Source organism: Petaurus breviceps, unplaced genomic scaffold, assembly GCF_028583685.1.
Source record: "Petaurus breviceps papuanus isolate PSGF00001 unplaced genomic scaffold, PetGlider_PUasm1.0 181, whole genome shotgun sequence".
Taxonomy (NCBI): Eukaryota; Metazoa; Chordata; class Mammalia; order Diprotodontia; family Petauridae; genus Petaurus; species Petaurus breviceps.
Genome location: NW_027185784.1, coordinates 22,544,221 through 22,563,111, shown reverse-complemented (window position 1 = coordinate 22,563,111; position 18,891 = coordinate 22,544,221). Strand labels below are relative to the sequence as shown.

The 18,891-nt window shown below is 39.6% G+C and overlaps 1 protein-coding gene across 1 annotated transcript in view; it reads left to right on the top strand.

Annotated features, from left to right (window-relative positions):
- ATP6V0A4 (ATPase H+ transporting V0 subunit a4) overlaps positions 1-18,891 on the top strand; it is a 66,982-nt gene that overhangs the window by 35,896 nt on the left and 12,195 nt on the right. Inside the window, exons 11-16 of the mRNA XM_069087315.1 lie at positions 1,315-1,465; positions 2,750-2,889; positions 4,902-5,059; positions 9,140-9,233; positions 17,270-17,388; positions 18,548-18,764. Of these exons, the coding sequence (XP_068943416.1) occupies positions 1,315-1,465; positions 2,750-2,889; positions 4,902-5,059; positions 9,140-9,233; positions 17,270-17,388; positions 18,548-18,764 (879 nt within the window). The remainder of the gene's footprint in view (positions 1-1,314; positions 1,466-2,749; positions 2,890-4,901; positions 5,060-9,139; positions 9,234-17,269; positions 17,389-18,547; positions 18,765-18,891) is intronic.

The following is an 18,891-nucleotide window of genomic DNA, read 5'->3' as shown; positions in this document are numbered from 1 at the left end:
CTATCTATCTATCTATCTATCTATCTATCTATCTATCTATCTATCTAGACATAGATGTAGATATGTATATAGTTATGTATCCAAATACACATACAAAAAAATGAACACTGAGTGCCTATGGTATGCTGGGTGTTACAGGAGAAGCACAAAAACCCCTGGACTTAAGTTCAGTCTCTTTAAGAAGATTAGATATTTCCTTTAAAAGATAAATTGTAATACCAGGTGACATAAGGTAAATGACAAATAGGCATATCAGTGGCTCCTGGGAGGGTAAAATCATTTTGGGCTGGGGCAGAAAGTGAAGGCCTCGAGTTGACTCTTGAGTCACAGTTCACATCTATGATATAGGGGCAGTGAGGTGGTGCAGTGAATAGAGTGCTGGCCCGGAAGTCAGGAGTTCAAATTTGGCCTCAGACACTAGTTGTGTGACCCTGGGCAAGTCACTTACCCCCCAAAAAGATCCATGATCTAATATCCAATACAAGAAAAACACCAAAATTGTAGACTAACGTTCTCATTGAGGGAGGAGGCCACTGGATAGTGAGGTCATTGACTGAGACAGAAAAGTGCCCAGAGAATTGGGAGGAAAACCTGAGCTGTACAGTGTTGGAGAAGCAAAAGAAGGAGTGGACTCATTCCTATTCTCTTCACAACAACCCTGTGAGCTAGTATGGCCAGGGAATTATTATTGTTGTTTTACAGAAAACTGAGGCAGTCATTTACCCATCAATTCACAGCGAGTGAGTGATAACAGAATTTCTTTCTGACAACTTTCCCCATGGGATCACTGTATTCTCTCCATCTCTGTTGATTCCCTATTATTGTCCTTAGGTTAAAATATAAATTCCTTGCCTTGAAATTTAAAGCCTACCCAAACGTGGCCTCAGATTTATTTCATATTATTCTTTTTTGTGCCCTCTTCATTTCATCCAAATTGCTCTACTGCTGTTCCTTGAAATTGGCTTTCCATCCCTGTCCTCTATCCACTTTCCACAGGCTGTCCCCAATGCCCAAGATGCTCGACTTTCTCAGCTTCTGTTCCTTAGAATTCTTAGGTTCCTTTAAGGCTCAGCTCAGAGGCCATTTCTATCACGAAGCTTTTTCTGATCATCCGCTTGTTCACACTCTTTTCCTCTTCAAATAGTCTCTTTTAGTGTTGTATTTCCCAGTAGAATGTAAGCTTCCTGAGGGTAGGCTTAGCTTTTCTTCCCCCCCGCCCTTTGTATCTTCAACAAAACACTGTGAATATAGAAGGTGCTTAAAGAATGATTTTTGAATTTAACGGAATTGAAATTGACTTTTTTTCCTTTTCAGGACAGAAGTGGCTCACCTATTGTCCCCATTATGACAGCAATGGAAATTAAATCAACTCCTCCTACCTTTAATAGAAGCAATAAATTCACTGCTGGCTTCCAGAACATCGTGGATGCTTATGGAATAGGGAATTACCGTGAGATGAATCCAAGTAAGTGGATCTCAGTGTTTTTTAAATATTTAGTCAATGACAACATCAAAGAGTAGAGCAGGAGTTCAGCCAGTGGATACTCAAATCAATAACACCATGTTGTTCACAGGATGGCATCCAAGTTCTGGGTGCCCTTGAGTAAGAGTTTACCCCTGTTTGGAGTGTTAAACTCATAGCTTGCTCAGGCAGGCAAATCCATGTTTTGCTTCCTTCACTGCAGTGCCAGAGTATCTCTTTAAATTCAATGAAGGTCATACCTAATTTTCTTGAATAGTTTCGTGAATGCCATGGGATTCCATACCCAGAAAGGATGCTTGGAAAAGGGGCTCTGGTCACCTGAAAGTCTCATTACCAGTGGTGATCACCTAAGCTTGATGCTCAAATTCTAGAGCAGTATGGCTACTTGATATCATGAACAATTTCCCTCTAAACTATGGTAGGGAAGTTGTGCCTTCTTTCTATCTATCATTGTCTTCATAAAATAGCCTGTCAGGTTATACCCAGCAAAGTGTAGATAGAAAATGGAAGGGAGAAGGGCACAATTCTCATAGAATTGGTTTGGGTGGTAACCATCAGCAGAATCCATATGATATCAGTGGTAGGACCAGATGCATAGAGAAAACACAACCTAAAAAGCAAGATACAGCACTTAACATAATGCCTGGCACATGGTGTTTAATAAATGTTTCTTTTCTTGACTGAATGTGGAGGAGGGGTTGAAGGTCTCAAACATGATGTGTCATCTTCTGTCAGCCTTGGGGTTTAAGAGGGCTTCTGTAAGCAGGACAGGGTGTTCAACAGGGGCTCCCCACAGCTTATGGTAGGTGGGTGGATGCCAGATTTTCTCTGTGTCATCCCAGTTGGTAACAATAACCATGTTCACTGGGTTGCTCCAGAATCAGGATATCTCTCTTGTACTGGATTTCATCATCAACATCACTTCTTTCCCATCATAACATCCTGCTCTCTTGTACACCCAACAATGGAGAAGAGCACAGCCCAAGGATTATCATCTCCATCAAAGTGGGCTATCTAAAGTAGCCCACAACTGCTGCCAGCTATCACTGAGACTTTTTGATTGATGGATTGATTGATTCAAAACCTCTTCCATTTCTAGCTCTATGACTCTTAAAAAAGACTAGAGTCTCTGGAACTCTGCTCTAGATAACTTACCAGTTATGGAAATAAAAATCTCTACCTGAGGACTTTAAAAGTTTCTCTTGTATTAGCTAACTAGGATTTAACTGAATTGAACTCAGGCTTGCCTCTGCCTCTTCCCAACAGCCCCCTACACCATTATTACTTTCCCCTTCCTGTTTGCTGTGATGTTTGGAGACTGTGGCCATGGAGCTATCATGTTGATTTTGGCCCTTTGGATGGTCATGAATGAAAAGAGTTTGCTTGCCCAGAAGAACACCAATGAGGTGAGCATGTGACACCTAACATCAGACCTGATTTCCCTTTGGATTTTCAGTTCAAAAAGTTCATATAGTGGAATAAACACTAGCTGGACATTCAAGAGATCTAAGTTTTATTTATATTTTCCCACAAGCAGTGTGACCTTGAAAAAGGAGAATATATGACCCTAAATTATCCTAGAGCTTATTTTATTTTATTTTATTTTGTTTTATTTTATTTTTTGTTTTTTGGAGGGCATTTGGGGTAAGGTGACTTGCCCAAGGTTACATGGCTAGTTTTTGTGTTAAGTATCTGAGGCCGGATCCGAACCCAGGTCCTCCTGACTCCAGGGCCGGTGCTCTGTTCACTGCACCACCTAGCCACCCCTAGAGCTTATTTTAGGGACCCCAGAGGTCATTTGACCCATCCCAACACCTTTTACAGATGAGGAAGCTGAGGCTCAGAGAGGCTAGGGGACTTGTCCAACATCACACAGCTAGGAAGTATTTGAGGCAAGATCTGTCCAGATTCTGAATCCAGCACTCTTATCTAATATTCTCTGCAGCCCCCCAAGTTATTGAACTTCTCTGGACCTCAGTGCCTCTATAAATTCTATTTTAAAATGAGTGATGGAGCTGTAGGATACCAGTTGTCCCTTTTAGAGCTAAAATTCTGTTTTCATGAACAGCATTTTGTTCTGTCCCAGAGAAAGAGGAAGCCAGGAGACACAGTAGATAGAATTCTGGTTCTGGAGTTAGGAAGATCTGAGTTCAAATTTGACATTAGGCACTTACTGGCTATGTGACCCTGGGCAAGTCACTTAACCTCTGTTGCTTCAGGTTCCTTAACTATAATGTGGATGGCAATAGAATCTGTCTCCCAACGATGCTGTGCAGATCAGATGAGATGACTTTTGATTTGTAAAGTGTTCAGCACATAGTAGGTGCTTAATAAATGCTTGGGCAGCTAGGTGGCACTGTGGATAGAATACTGGACTTGGAGTCAGGAAGACTCATTTTTCTGTGTTCAAATCTGGGTCTCAGACACTCACTAGCTGTGTGACCATGGGCGAGCTACTTAATCATTTTTGCTTCAGTTTCCTCATCTGTGAAATGAGCTTGAGAAGGATATGGCAAATCACTCCAGTATCTTTGCTGAAAAAAAACCCCAAATGGGGTCACAAAGTGCACAACTGACCTGATTGAACAACAGTAACAAATAAATGCTTATTCACTTGATGTCTGGTTTAAAGAGGAAAAGTTTATGTACTTGCCATATTTTTAAAAAAAACAAATATTAATGTATTTAAATGTATATTTTACTTGTGGTTAGCCTATTAATGTTCTCCACTGTTTCCCCACTCCAACTTCATGAATCCCTGGTTCCTGATAAAAAGAGGGTTCTTTAGTTGGTGACATATTAGCATTTTCTATTGCAATCCAGGTCCTCTAAGCCCTTTAAACTGTGTGGAGAATGGAGAACAATGGTTGAAGAATATTGAGAAATAGACTAAATACACATAAACTTGACCTTGTATAGTTAACACTGGAAAGAGCACATGTGTCATTTGATGCAAAAGGATTATAATTATACTTTGATATAAACATTTTCATCTACTACCTCTATTTGCTTCGTGGATTAAAAAAATGAATAATCTGGATCAATTGGCATAGCCTGATCCTTCAAGTTATTCTTAAATTCTGGTCCTTTTATTGTTAATTGTTCTGTAAACAATCATTTCTAGCAGTGATGTTCTAAGAAGCTACACTGAATTATTTTCTGATTTGAATAATTAGTGATACTTAAGCAACAACTGCTTACTTTTACCCTTTGTTTTGAAAAACGAAATAAAAAAAAAACCAATAACAGTCATTTGCCATACAATGGCAAACATTGTACCATGTATATGTAGGGTGGGAGATGGTCTTGGTATGAAAGATCCATCATTGAGGCCAAGCAATCAGTATCCAGTGATAACCTTCTAACCCTCTGTCTCTCTTTTTTTTTTTTTATTTTTTTTTCCTGTCTCTCTGAGCAGATCTGGGATACCTTCTTCAATGGAAGATATTTGATCATGCTAATGGGTTTCTTCTCTGTCTACACTGGCTTCATATACAATGACTGTTTCTCTAAGGCTTTGAATATCTTTGGCTCCTCCTGGAGCGTCCGACCCATGTTTACAAATGGCACATGGAAGTAAGTGATTGAAATTTATTGAGGTCATTCTGACCACTCAACACAACTTTGTGGCATATCTTCAGTTTTTTTGGGGAAATCCAGGTCCAGAAGCTTTAATTAGCCAATGTAGTTTCCTCTTGGGACTAAGAGATGTCTGTTTCCTGTTCAATCAATTTACATTGATTGATATATTTGTTGATATATTTTAGAGAGGATACAAATCAATCTACAATTAGCACATATTTATTAAGCTCCTATGTACAAAGGAGATTGCATTATTGTAGAAGAGGTAAGTAGTTGTATGTAAGAACATGGTTCTCTTTGGCAGTCTGGTATGGACCCATGCTCAGAATGTTTTTAAATGTATAAAATAAAATATATAGAATTACAAAAGAACTCAATTATGTTGAAATATATTAGTCAAGAAAACAATTTCACCAACCCCAGATTAAGAACTGGTAATATAGAGACTCCTAGAAAGATCCTCTGCTTGAACTTAGAAGTGACTGGATTAGTCTTCATTTACAAGAGGCTCCACCCTTGACTTCCTTTGATCTGGAGTCTAGGAGTACCAGACCAGTCAATCCAAAGGGTACCTAAATTTTCTCTGAAAGGAGACAAATACTATTGAATCTACAGAAATTCTATTACCTCATAATTTTTTAAGGCCACCTCTCTGGTAAGGGTACCTGGATCTCTTCAGAGACAGGATTGGTTTGTTATTATATGTTAGCCAGAAGATACCTTTTTTTTTCTTTAAAAATTTTTTTTCATTGTGTTATTTATTTATTTTTAGTTTTCATCATTCATTTCCACAAGATTTTGAATTACAGATTTTCTCCCCATTTTTCCCCTATCCCCCCTACCCCAATATAACAAACCTACTGAATATCTCTTCCCCCAATCTGTTCTCTTATATCCCCCCCAACTTTCTAGTATGGCAAGATGGATTTCTATACCCCAGTGCCTGTATATCTTATTTCCCAGTTGCATGTAAAAAAAAAAATAAAAAAAATTTTTTTTTTAACATTTGTTTTTAAAACTGTTATTTCCAGATTCTTTCCCTTCTTACCTCCTCACCCATCCTCACTGGGAAGACAAGCAATTCAATATAGGTTGTGTATGTGTAGTTACCCAAAACATTTCCATAGTAGTTATATTGTGAAAGACTAACCATATTTCCCTCCATCCTATCCTGCCCCCCACTTACTCTATTTTCTACTTTGACCCTGTCCCTTTTCAAAAGTATTTGCTTCTAACTACCCTCTCTCCCAATCTTCCCTCCCTTCTATCATACCTCCTCTTATCCCCTTCCCCCCTACTTTCCTATAGGGTAAGATACCCAATTGAGTGTATATGTTATTCCCTCCTTAAGCCAAATCCAATGTGAGTAAGGTTGACCCATTCCCTTTCACCTTCCTGCTCTTTCCCTCCATTGTGACAGTTTTCTCTTGCCTCTTTTATATGATATAACTTACCCTATTCTATCTCTCCCTTTCTCCTTTTCCCAATATATTCCTCTCTCACCTCTTAATTTTATTTTTTAGATATAATCCCTTCATATTCAACTCATCCTGTGCCCTCTGTCTCTGTATATATGTACACACATATATACACACTCACATAAAATATTTATATACACATACACCCTCCTATACATACATACATATTCCCTTCAACTATCCTCATACTGAGAAAAAGTCTCATGAGTTACAATTAATGTTTTTCCATGTAGGAATGTAAATAGTTCAACTTTAATAAGTGCCTTATGATTTCTTTTTCCTATTTACCTTCTCTCTCTCTTTTTTTTAAGCAATTGGGGTTAAGTAACTTGCTCAAGGTTACACGGCCAGTTATTTCTGGGTGTGGTGCTGAGTGTCTGAGCCCGGGATTCGATCTTCAGGTTGTCCCAACACTGGAACCGGTGCTCTTACTCGCTGAGCCACCTGGCCGCCCCTAAACAATTGGGGTTAAGTAACTTGCTCAAGGTTACTCGGCCAGGTGTTTCTGGGTGGGTGCTAAGTGTCTGAGCCCGGGATTCGACCTCCAGGTCTTCTCAACACTGGAGCCGGTGCTCTTACTTGCTGTGCTACCTGGCCGCCCCCCTATTTACCTTCTTATGCCTCTCTTGCTTCTTGTATTTGAAAGTCAAATTTTCTGTTCAGCTCTGGTTTTTTCATCAAGAATGTTTGAAAGTCCTCTATTTCATTGAATGACCATATTTTCCCCTGAAGCATTATGCTCAGTTTTGCTGAGTAGGTGATTCTTGGTTTTAATCCTAGCTTCTTTGACTTCTGAAATATCATATTCCAAGCCCTGGAATATCATATTCCAAGCTCTTCGATCCCTTAACGTAGAAGTTGCTAGATTTTGTGTTATCCTGATTGTGTTTCCACAATATTCAAATTATTTGTTCCTGTGATATTGTAATAGTTTCTTCTTGACCTGAGAACTCTGGAATTTGGCTTCAATATTCCTAGGAGTTTTCTTTTTGGGATCTTTTTCAAGAGGTGATTGGTGAATTCTTTCAATTTCTATTTTGCCCTCTGGTACTAGAATGTCAGGGCAATTTTCCTGGAGAATTTCTTGAAGGATGATTTCTAGGTTCTCTTTTTGATCATGGCTTTCAGGTAGTCCAATAATTTTTAAATAATCTCTCCTGGATCTATTTTCCAGGTCAGTGGTTTTTCCAATGAGATATTTCACATTGCCTTCTATTTTTTCATTTGTTTGGATCTTGATTTCTCATAAAGTCATTAGCTTCCATTTTCTTCAATATAATTTTGAAGGAATTATTCTCTTCAGTGAGCTTTTGAAATTCCTTTTCCATCTGCCCAATTTGATTTTTAAGCCACTCTTCACCTCATTGGCTTTTTGGGCCTCTTTCACCATTTGAGTTATTCTATTTTTTTTTTTTTTGCTTTTTGGAGGGGCTCTTGGGGTTAAGTGACTCCCCTAAGGTCACACAGATAAGTGTTAAGTGTCTGAGGCTGGATTTTAACTTGGGTCCTCCCTACTCCAGGGCCTGTACTCTATTCACTGTGCTACCTAGCCACCACTGAGTTAGTCTACTTTTTAAGGTATTATTTTCTCCAGTATTTTTGGGGTCTCCTTTAGCAGGCTGTTGACTCACTTTTCATGATTTTCTTGCATCATTTTCATTTCTCTTCCCAATTTTTCCTCCACTTTTCTTACTCGATTTTCAAAATCCTTCTTGAGTTTCCCCATGACCTGTAATCTGTTCATATTTTTCTTGGAAACTTTTGATGCAGGAGTTTTGAGTTTGTTGTCTTCTTCTGGTTCCATGTTTTGATCCTTTTTGTCCCCAAAAAAGGATTCTATGGTCTGTTTGTGCTTCCTCAGCTTGCTCATCTTGCCAGCCAATTACTTGACTTTTGAGCTCTTGACCACGGTAGAAATCTGCTTTCAGAATGGAGAGAGCTATGTCCCAAATTGCTGAGGTTTTCACATTGCCAGAGCTATGAGGAGGGCACCCTCCCTACAGCTACCACAAGCTCTGGCACACAGGTCACATACCCCAGGACCACCATCCAAGACTGTGATCCAGATCCAAGCAGGTCAAAGCAAGAGCAATTACCCTCTGAATGACCTCTTGGTCCCCCTATGATCTATAGGCCAAGAGCTCCTGAGGCAGCCACAGGGCAGCTCCACCTCTCACCCTGGGGGCAGGGGCCAGATTTCAGTCTTCTGTCACCTGGTTCCAACAGAGTTCCCCACTGACCTTTTGCTTTCTCTTTCTAGTTTATGGGTTGAGAAGTCTAGAAACAGCCACAGTTGCCAGTGATTCACTCTCCTGAAGTCTGCTCTGGCTGGTCTGTGCCTCTATACCAGGGAGGGATAGACCCTTCATGTCTGCCTTCCACACTGCCTTCAATGGGAGATTTGTTTCTCTCTGTCGCTTTGTGGGTTCTGTAGCTCTAAAATTTGTTTAAAGTCATTTATTTTATTGGTATTGGAGGTTGTTGGAGCAGGAGCTGAAGCAAGTTCCTGCTTTTACTTCACCATCTTGGCTCTGCTCCCAACCCCCCCAGAGGACACCTTTCTTATCACCTTATTATTCCTTCTGTCTCTTTGCAGTAGTCACGTGATGGAAACCAATCCAATTTTGCAGTTGGACCCAGCTGTCCCAGGAGTATTCTCTGGAAATCCATACCCATTTGGGATTGACCCGGTAAGAATGCCTATTTGGATCCGAAGTTCTGGCAGCCCCTTTGGGGTTGGTCACTGAGCATTTGCTGATGTCCTTCATTTTTTCCAGCTGTGAAGCAACTAAAGCCAGAAGACATGGTGATTAATCCTACCCCAGAACCACTTAATATGCAAGTTGTGGGGGACACACATGAGTGTCCATGAAATATGAACAGTGCAATTATATGTGCACAATGTAACATGGATTGAATATATGCATTATATTTATCCTATGTACATTATTAGAATATTATACACATGTGGTATGTGTACAGAAATATAATGTTTATATTCATCTATCTTTATATGTGCTTATAAATATTCTTAGATGCAACCTAAAGTAACAGTGAATTGATTGGAGCTAATCCATTCTTATCAACAAGCATTTATGAAGTGCCTATTCTGTGTCAGGCTCTGTGCCAAGTGCTGAGGATGCAAAGAAAAAGCAAAAACAATTCCTGCCCTCAAGGAGCTCACATTCTTGTGGGGAGGCAACTTGTAAACTACTGAGGACAAAGAAGCTATGTACAGTGGGAGGGCATTTCAAAGGGTCTTAAGGGACTGTAAGGGGATGAGGTGGATGGACAGACCAGGACAAACGCCCTGTCCAAGGTAGACCTTGAATGGAGTCCTGAAGGAAGGCAGGAGTCTGAGATGAGGAGAGAGAACTTCCCAGGCATGGAGGATGGTGAAACAGCATGAAGTAGAGAGATGGGGTATTGTAGATGAGGAACAGCAAGAAGTCCAGTGGCCCTGGATCATAGACCATGCAGAGGGAAGTCATATGTAAGATGGCTGGAAAGGTAGGAAGGGGGTGGTTGTGAAGAGCTTTAAAAGCCAAACAGGGTTTTATATTTGATCCTGGGGGTAATAGGGAGCTGCCGGAGTTGAGGTGGCATAGTCAGATATGTGCTTAAGGAAGATCACTTTGGTAGCTGAATAGAGGATTAATTGGAGTGGAGAAACATGACCCAGGGAGAGGCCAGTAGTCTATTGCAGAGTGGCAACTTTACGAGTAAGGAGGAGGGGACCAAGACGAGAGATGTTATGTGGGTAAAATTACTTAGGGGGCGGCTAGGTGGCACAGTGAATAGAGCACCGGCTCTGGAGTCAGGAGGACCTTAGTTCAAACTCGACCTTGGACACTTAACACGAACACTAGTCATGTTTCCTTGGGCAAGCCACTTAATTCCAATTGCCCCTCCAAAAAAAAAAAAAAAGAAATTACAAGACTTGGCAACAGATTGGATATGTGGGGTGCAAGCAAGGAGTTGAGGATGATCCTGAGTTTATGGGCCTGGATGACTGGGAGGATGATGGTGCCTTACATAATAAAAAGGATACTGGGAAGAAGAAAAACTTTGGGAACAAAAATAAGGAGTTCTCTTTTGAACATGTTGATTTGAGATGTCTAAAGGATATCCAATTGGAGATGTCTAAAAGGCACTTGGAGATGTGTGACTCCAGGTCAGGAGAGAGTGTAGCTTTGGATAAGTAGATATGACATACCTTACTCCATGAGAGTTAGTGAGATTACCAAGGGAGAAAGGTCAAGAAGGAACTGGCTGTTGGAGGATATCAAGGCCATGGTTTCATGGACAGAGCTCTAAATATAAAAAAAATGGTATGAATAAAGGCAAGGAGGTAGAAATTGTAATCTAAATGAGGGCAGGGATTTCCTTATTTAAACTTTGTATCTCCTTCAGGTCCTAGTACGGTATTCTTTATATAACGGCACAGTCGATAGAGTGCTGGACCTCAAGTCAGGAAGACTCATGTTCCTGAATTCAAATCTGGCCTCAGACATTTACTAGCTATGTGACCCTGGACAAGTCACTTAACCTGGTTTGCCTCACTTTCTTCATCTATAAAATGAGCTGGAGAAGGAAATGACAAACCACTTCAATATCTTTGCTAAGAAAACCCCAAATGCAGTCACAAAACAAAACCAAAAAACTGACTGAACAACAACAAAGGTCCCTTCCAGTTCTGTCTAACACCATCAAACAGATTTTTCTTATTGGAATGGAAGTATTGAGGCAGTCAGGTAGAAAAGCATTTGAGAGATAAGGGTAGATGGTGTGTTTTAATCCTAGGACCTATTACAGGGAATCTCTTATTGGTTCCTGAGTTAAGATTATCAGAGTCAAAATTCATTTCAATATTATTCTGTCAGGGATCTGTATGATAACTTATTTCTAAAAACTTTATGATGAGGAACATGAGGCTCAGAAATCAAGTCCACTTTTAAAAAATTAGAGCAGAGATTTGAACTCGGGGAGATTATTATGGGATCATCAGTTTAGTGCCTGAAAACACCATAGAAGCTATTGGGTTCGACCTCTTCTTTATATTATAGATGAGAGGTTCCAAGTGACTTGCCTAGTGCCACACCAGGTAGCAAGTGACAGAACTGGGATTTGAACCCAGATCAAATACAGAAATATTTCTTCTTTGCTCCCATACCTCTCAGGACCATTTTGGTAGAGGACCTATCTCTTTCTGTACAGAGGAAAATGTGAGAATAGATTAATAATAGCTGACATTTTTAGAGTACTTACTATTTTCCAGGCACTGTGCTAAGTGCTTTACAATTCTTATCTCATTTGATCCTCATAACAAACATGAGAAACAGGTTCTATTATAATCTTCATTTTACAGATAAAGAAACTGAGGCAGACAGAAGATAAATGAATTGCCCAGGGTCACACAGCTAATAAGTGTCTGTGGTCAGATTGGAACTCAGGTCTTCCTGACTCCAGGTCCAGGGCTCTATTCACTGTACCACCTAGCTTCCTGCTAACATCTGTAATACCTGCCTTAACATCTGTAACACCTGTAATACTTGTCGTAAAGCTGACTTGCTTGTAAACCTCAAGAGCTCTAGATGTCATTTATTAGTACTAGAAACCCGCGTTGTATTCTCTTTAAGGCATGTTGAAAGACACAAGAGGAGAAATTTAAAAAAATTAACCTTTGGTGAAATAATATTTCCACCATTCTTGAAAGAAATAATCTGTAGGAGTGAACTGTGCATGGGGGTAACTTTTACTATTTGTTTCTGAGGTCCTAGCCATGACTAGAGTTACTCAGTGATCTGTGGAAAGCATATTTATAAAATTTTCTGGGACACTATGGAGCATCTATGTGAATGATTAGATTTTAGTGAAACACTGGTTTTTTTGTGACCCTACCTTTGAACCTAAATGAATTTGGTGAGAGACCATCCATCAAAAGCCATACAGTTATTAGATGCATCAGCCACAAGGTGGCAGCCTTGCTTTCAAAAAAAAAACAAAAACCCCAAACCTTCATAATTTCTAAGGGGCCATCACCAGAGACATTGGCAGCAAATATTCTGCCCTTCACCTAACATGGCTCCTGGTCCTGCAGAGTTAGAGGTAAACAGGATGAACCAGGCAAAAAGCCTTTGCTCCAAGCCTTCCCATTCTCCCTGCTTACTTTCTAGTTTTAGGGTATACCCTCCCACCAACCCAAGTACGTTTAAATCTTTCATTTTGTTGTAAAATAAAAAGCTTTGTGCTCCGTTAAGGCAATTTTGAGCATCAATAGGCAGATGGGGGAAAGGGACAGTGTGTAAGATTCAGGAGTTGGACTACATGGTCTCTTAGGTGGTTTACAGTTCTGGATCCTAAGTATAAGAGATAATTTTCACTCTTTGTACTTGTATTCTCAGTACCCAGAATAGTGCCTGACACATATATGCATTTAATAAATGCTTGCTTGGTCTATATTGGCGTAAGGAGGGAGCATGGGACCTTCTTATTTCCTTTAAAAATATATTTGCCAATCTTAGGGAGTGTATGTGTATGTGTGTTGGGGATGGTGGTATTAATGTTGAATAGGAACAGAGCCTTTGGGGTTACTTTTCCCCTAAATATCTCCCTGGTCCAGGGCTTGCTCAGGCTGTGGTTGACTTGAAGCCCAGCTAGTCCTGAGACCCTGGAGGTGGCAACCTGGTGTTAGCTCCTGTTTTTGCAGCTATCTTCTCATGACCTGGTGTATTCCTTGTCTAACTATAGTTCTCCTTCCATCAGACTACCCTTCCCCTCACCAGTCCTTCAAATGCTGGGATTTGAAGTTCAAGAAGATTTAAGTAATCTCAAACATTTCAGCCTCAGGATCCCTTTAAATTCTTTAAAATTATGGGAGGACCCCCTCTTCCAAAGAAGTGTAGCTATCGATCTTTATAATGTTAGATATTAAAACATCTTGTAATCATCATGAAAATGGTTTTGATCTCCTGGACTCCTTGAAAGTGTCTTGGGGAGCCCTTGGTGACCTGGGATCACACTTTTAAGAGCTACTAACTTCCTCATGCAAATGGATGGTCTAAAGAGAAGCAGAGTGATTAGCAACTTTGCTCAGGATTTGAATCAAGGGCCTTTGATTATAAAACCATTATCTTTTCTACTATATCGAAGGAGTCTAGGACCCCCGCCCCCCCAAATGGTGATCTTCATTTGCTACCCAGTGTACTAGAATTTCTGTTGAGTGATTTTCATGTGGCAATTTGTGAGTTCACAACTTCAGGAAGTAGAGGTCACATTATTGAACAAGGGAGTAGTAATTTTAAAATAATTAGAATTAGTGCTTTAAGATTTATAGTGCTTTATATGTTACTTCATTGCATTCTTGTGAGGTGGTTGTTGTTATTAGCCTCATTTTCCAAATGAGGAAATGGAGACTGAAAGAGATTAGGATACAACCAGTAGTTGTTGAAGGAAGGAATTTATGTCTCCAAACCCAGACTTTGATCAATGAGTTTCTGTCCTGGTAATATCTGGGCTAATGCTTTATTAAATGGTAACTATGTGCCAGGGTGGCAGCTAGGTGGTGGAATGGATGGAGGGTAGAGCCTGAAGTCAGGAAGACCTGAGTTCAAATCCAGCCTCAGACACTAGTCATATGATCCTGGGAAAATCACTTTACCCTATTTGCCTCAGTTTCTTTATCTATAAAATTAACTGGAGAAAGAAATAGCAGAGCACTCTAGTATCTTTGCCAAGAAAATCCCAAATGAGTCCATGGAAAGTCAACGGGACTACAAATAACTAAACAATTAAAAAAATAATCGCTACCCTCAAGGAGTTTACAATCTAAAGGTGGGAAAGGGGAGGTTGGGGAGAAGACACAGAAGAGGCAAAAAGGGGAGTATCTTGTTGCAATGGAGTTGAAACCAGGCAGAGAAGCAAAGTTGAGAACCCAGGTTTTGCCTTTGATAAAGGAAGGTATTGGGAGGAGTTTGGTACGCCACCCTCTAGCCCTCCAATCAGGGGAGAGGAAGCTGAAGGAGGCAGTGTCTGTGGAGGCTTGTGTTAGAGGCAGGTGAAGAAATTAGAAGTGGGTTTATCCTGAGAGGGGCATCTAAACCCCCAAACTGCTTTACCAGGACTAGCACCTAGAAGGAAATGGGATTGGAGATAACAAGTTAAAGTGAGTAGAAAACCATTGTTCCAGGGCATTGGCCCTAGCCTAAAGAAGTCTTGTACCACTTCCTTCTAGGTGTCACAATTCATGAATAAATGAATAAATGATTGCTTTCTTGCCTGGGGTCATTAAGTAACCTTGACTTGCAGGTGTAAGCTTCTCTAGAAGAATTTTTTTTTCCAAAAATGGAAGGGGAAAGGTAGGGCAATAAGGGTTAAGTGACTTGCCCAAGGTCACATGGCTAGTTTTTTGTATTGTCCGAGGCTGGGGTTGAACTCAAGTCCTCTTGACTCCAGGGCCGGTGCTCTATTCACTGCACCACGTAGCTGCCCTCAGAAGAATTTTTTTAGCTTACAAAACTTTAGTATTTTGGTATTACTTTAGTTGCTTTAGATAAGCAACAGATTTCTTAAAAGTTTAAGCAGATATATACAAGGCTACTTTGACAAAAAGTCAAACTGATTAATTAAATCATACAAAGTGACCAGAAATTTTTGTTGTTAGCAGGTAATGAAATTGAATAATTAAGTTTTGAATGATTCTTTATCTGTCTTTTAATACATTTCACAGTTATGATTCCCTATGAATGGGTGTAGCAGCAAGCACCCCAGTGTCCCCAGGGTGTCTGCCAATACAGGTTCTTGGATCTGCTTTGATAAAGGAAAGCAACTCAAAATGGGTTAACAAGCGTATCATTCACCTAGTTCAGGGGAAAAAGGTCAGCACCCTGAACTTAAAATATACAGACAGAATTATCAAGACAAAAACAGATCAAGTAGACAGACTTCCAAACTGTCCAACCATTACATCCATACCAAACAACATCTGGGTTTCAAAGCTGGGGGGCTCTGGACAATGGCTTTCCAGAGTTTCATCTGATCAAATCACAGAACATTTCTCAAAGTGAGCCCAAACCAAACCTACACATCAGGGCTTATATAGCCTTCTCCTGGCTCAGAGAATGTAACAACCTTATTGACTCACTGGTCAATCAAGAAGTATCTAATGAAAAACAAGCCTTCTACCCCAGGCTCCAGGTGCACTTTAGCCTAGGGGCAGGGAAGATCTTTAAATTTACATTCCCATTACAATGGGGAAAACAAAGATGTTTGAAGTTACTAATTTAAAGATTTTAATTTGCCTAATTAACCACCATCATTTTCTCTACAATTACTTTCTGAAATATAATTTTCATTAAAAATAGGGACTTTAGCTAGTATGATACATTCAAGCTTTAAAGAGAGTAAGACCAGTTATTTATCTACAGTAGGAAAAATAGAGCCACCAGGCTCTCAGACAATCCCAAACCAATTTCTCTTCTCTCTCCCATTCCAGTTAATGCCAATCATTTGCCTTCCCTGAGTCTGCCTTTGGGAAAGAAGGAAAAAGCATTTGTCAGGGGTTTTTAAAAAATCCATTCAATGGACATTTATTGTCAGCTACATTTAAAGCACTGTGCTTTTATTTATACTGTGTCCGAGTAAAATTGAGAGAAGATATGGTAAAGTGGATTTTCATCCTCTATCCAATGTCCTGAGCACCCAGAAAGACCCTGGCTTCACCTCCTGCCTCTGACACAGACTGACTGTATGTGCCATTCTGGGCATGTAACAATACCTCTCAGTCATTTCTGAGGCTGGGAATTGCTGAGTAGCTGTTGATCTGTTTTGGTGGAGGAAATTTTCCTTGTTGAGTCCCTTTCACTAATTAAATCAAAGGCCCTCCCTCTTCCCCACCCCCATTTTCTTCCACCCAAATCTTGCTGAATAAATAGGTTGGCATCAATTCTGCTCACATTTTTCCATTTCCAAAGCTTATATTATAAGACTTATGGCTAGGTTGGCATCAATTCTGCTTATATTTTTCCATTTCCAAAACTTTATTATAAGCTATATTATAAAATATAATATTATGGCTAATTGTACTCAGAAGAATAAAGAGGTTGCATTTTCAAGTGAGTTTCTGGATTATCTATACAACAGAACTACTTTGTTCCTGTTGTAGAGGAAGGGGTTAAAACGAGTTCCAGATTTCAAGAATGGGTGACGGGTACTACTAACAAAAAATGTGTCCTCTTTTTCATAACTCCATTTGGGGGTTTCTTGGCAAAGATACTGGAGTTGTTTGCCATTTCCTTCTCCAGCTCATTTTATAGATGAAGAAACTGAGGCAAACAGGGTTAAGTGACTTTTCCAATGTCACACAGCTAGTAAGTATTCAAGGTCAAATTTGAACTCAGGTCCTCCTGACTCCAAGGTCAACACTCTATCCATTGTACCACCCACCTGCACCTAAAAAATAGAAAAAAGGAAAAACCCCCTGAAAATAGGAAAGACATAACTCTTATATGAAAGAATCTTTTTCCTTTCCTTTTCTTCTGAATCCTTACAATGTATTTTGAATACAACAGAAAACTTTTTAGTTACCCAGTGAATTTTTTTTTGCAAGGGAATATGGAAGAAATTGAAGGCCTAGTTCCTGCCCCAATTAAAAAAAAAACAACCAAAAAAATCCCAAACCTTTCCTAAATCCTTTCCTGATATGTTTACTTCTATCTTTCCCACATAGGTCTGGAATATTGCTTCAAACAAACTCACATTTTTGAACTCCTATAAGATGAAGATGTCTGTCATCTTAGGGATCATCCAGATGGTTTTTGGGGTTATTCTTAGCCTTTTCAACCACGTGTAAGTTCTATATTTATGCCATGTGTTTATTTGAATGTTTGGATCTAACCATTTGACAATTCAATGTTTTACCCACTCTATACTATTTCTGAGGCCCATTGTGAAAGAAAAGTTAGCAATGATTAATAAAACATGTTTCTTAGCTGGTCTAGCGATAGGGATGTTTTAGTTTAGTATTAATTATTAAAATTAACTAATTAGTTTAAATATTAGTTTAAAGTGGTTCTTCCAAGCAGCACTTTAACTATTTGGGTGCCCAGGAAGCCATGAATAGGCTGTGACCTGATGAATGGTGGCTTTAGGGGATTGGGGATGGTATTCACATGAGGCTTTCTCTTTCTTATGATCCTAAGCAAATTCCCCATTAAGTGGGGCTTCATACCTAAACACACCGGCCTTTAGATATCCTGCTACCTTTCTCAGCCTTTTTCTTGCCCGCATTATCCAAAATGGCAAACTCCTTGGAATTCCAATCTGAAGGCTTCTGACTAGCCTTAAGGATATCTGCTCTGTTAATAGGTCCATAGAACCTAAAGAATACAGCTTACAAGGCTACTTTTGAGGTTGTAGTCTTCTAAAAGCAGGGGTCAGTGAACTTGGTTTTTTGAAATATTTTGATAACCTCATGGTTTCCTTTGTAGTTCTACAAATTTTATTTTATGCATTTGACAAACATTATTTTGAGGCTTCACCAGATTGCCTGAAGAGTCCTTTACACACAAAAGGTTAAAAACCCTTGCTCATAACCAAGAGTAATCAACTCTAACATAGACAATTGACAGTAGGGCCACTCATTGACTTTCTCTTCCCCATCCTACCCCATCCCACCATCTATGTTTTCTTTTTCCTTCTCTATTTATTTTTCCTTTCTCTCTTTTTTTTCACTTCTTTTAAGCCTTCAAGTGATTTCCAATCCCATGGCGAACCTTAGAATGAATGATTTTGCTAAGCAGTAGAACAGTTATCATGGAGACTTGCCATGGTTTGAAATATGAAGTCTGGAAAATGAGTTCAATACCAAGTCTCTGCTGAGTTACTTTATTAACTTAGGAACCACTTATGATTTCATCCAAGAAGGTCATCCAGGATCCCTACAGAGAAGATATTCTTCTGCTTTTGTTCTTTTTTAATCTCTTTTCCACTCTTCTCTTTTTTCCAGATACTTCAGGAAAACTATAAATATCATCCTACAATTCATTCCCGAGATGATCTTTATCGTTTGTCTTTTTGGCTACCTTGTTTTCATGATCATTTTTAAATGGTGCCAGTACGATGTCCACACGTCCAGGAGTGCCCCAAGTATCCTCATCCATTTTATCAACATGTTCCTTTTCAATTATGATGACCCAACCAATAAGCCCTTGTATGCACATCAGGTATTCATTTTTGTCTTGGTGCATCTGAAAGAAAATTTAAATTGCAATTATGGATAAGTGTCCCTTGATTTAAGCAACTAGGCTACTGAAAAGTTGATATGAATTGAATTTGTGTAAATTGAGAAAA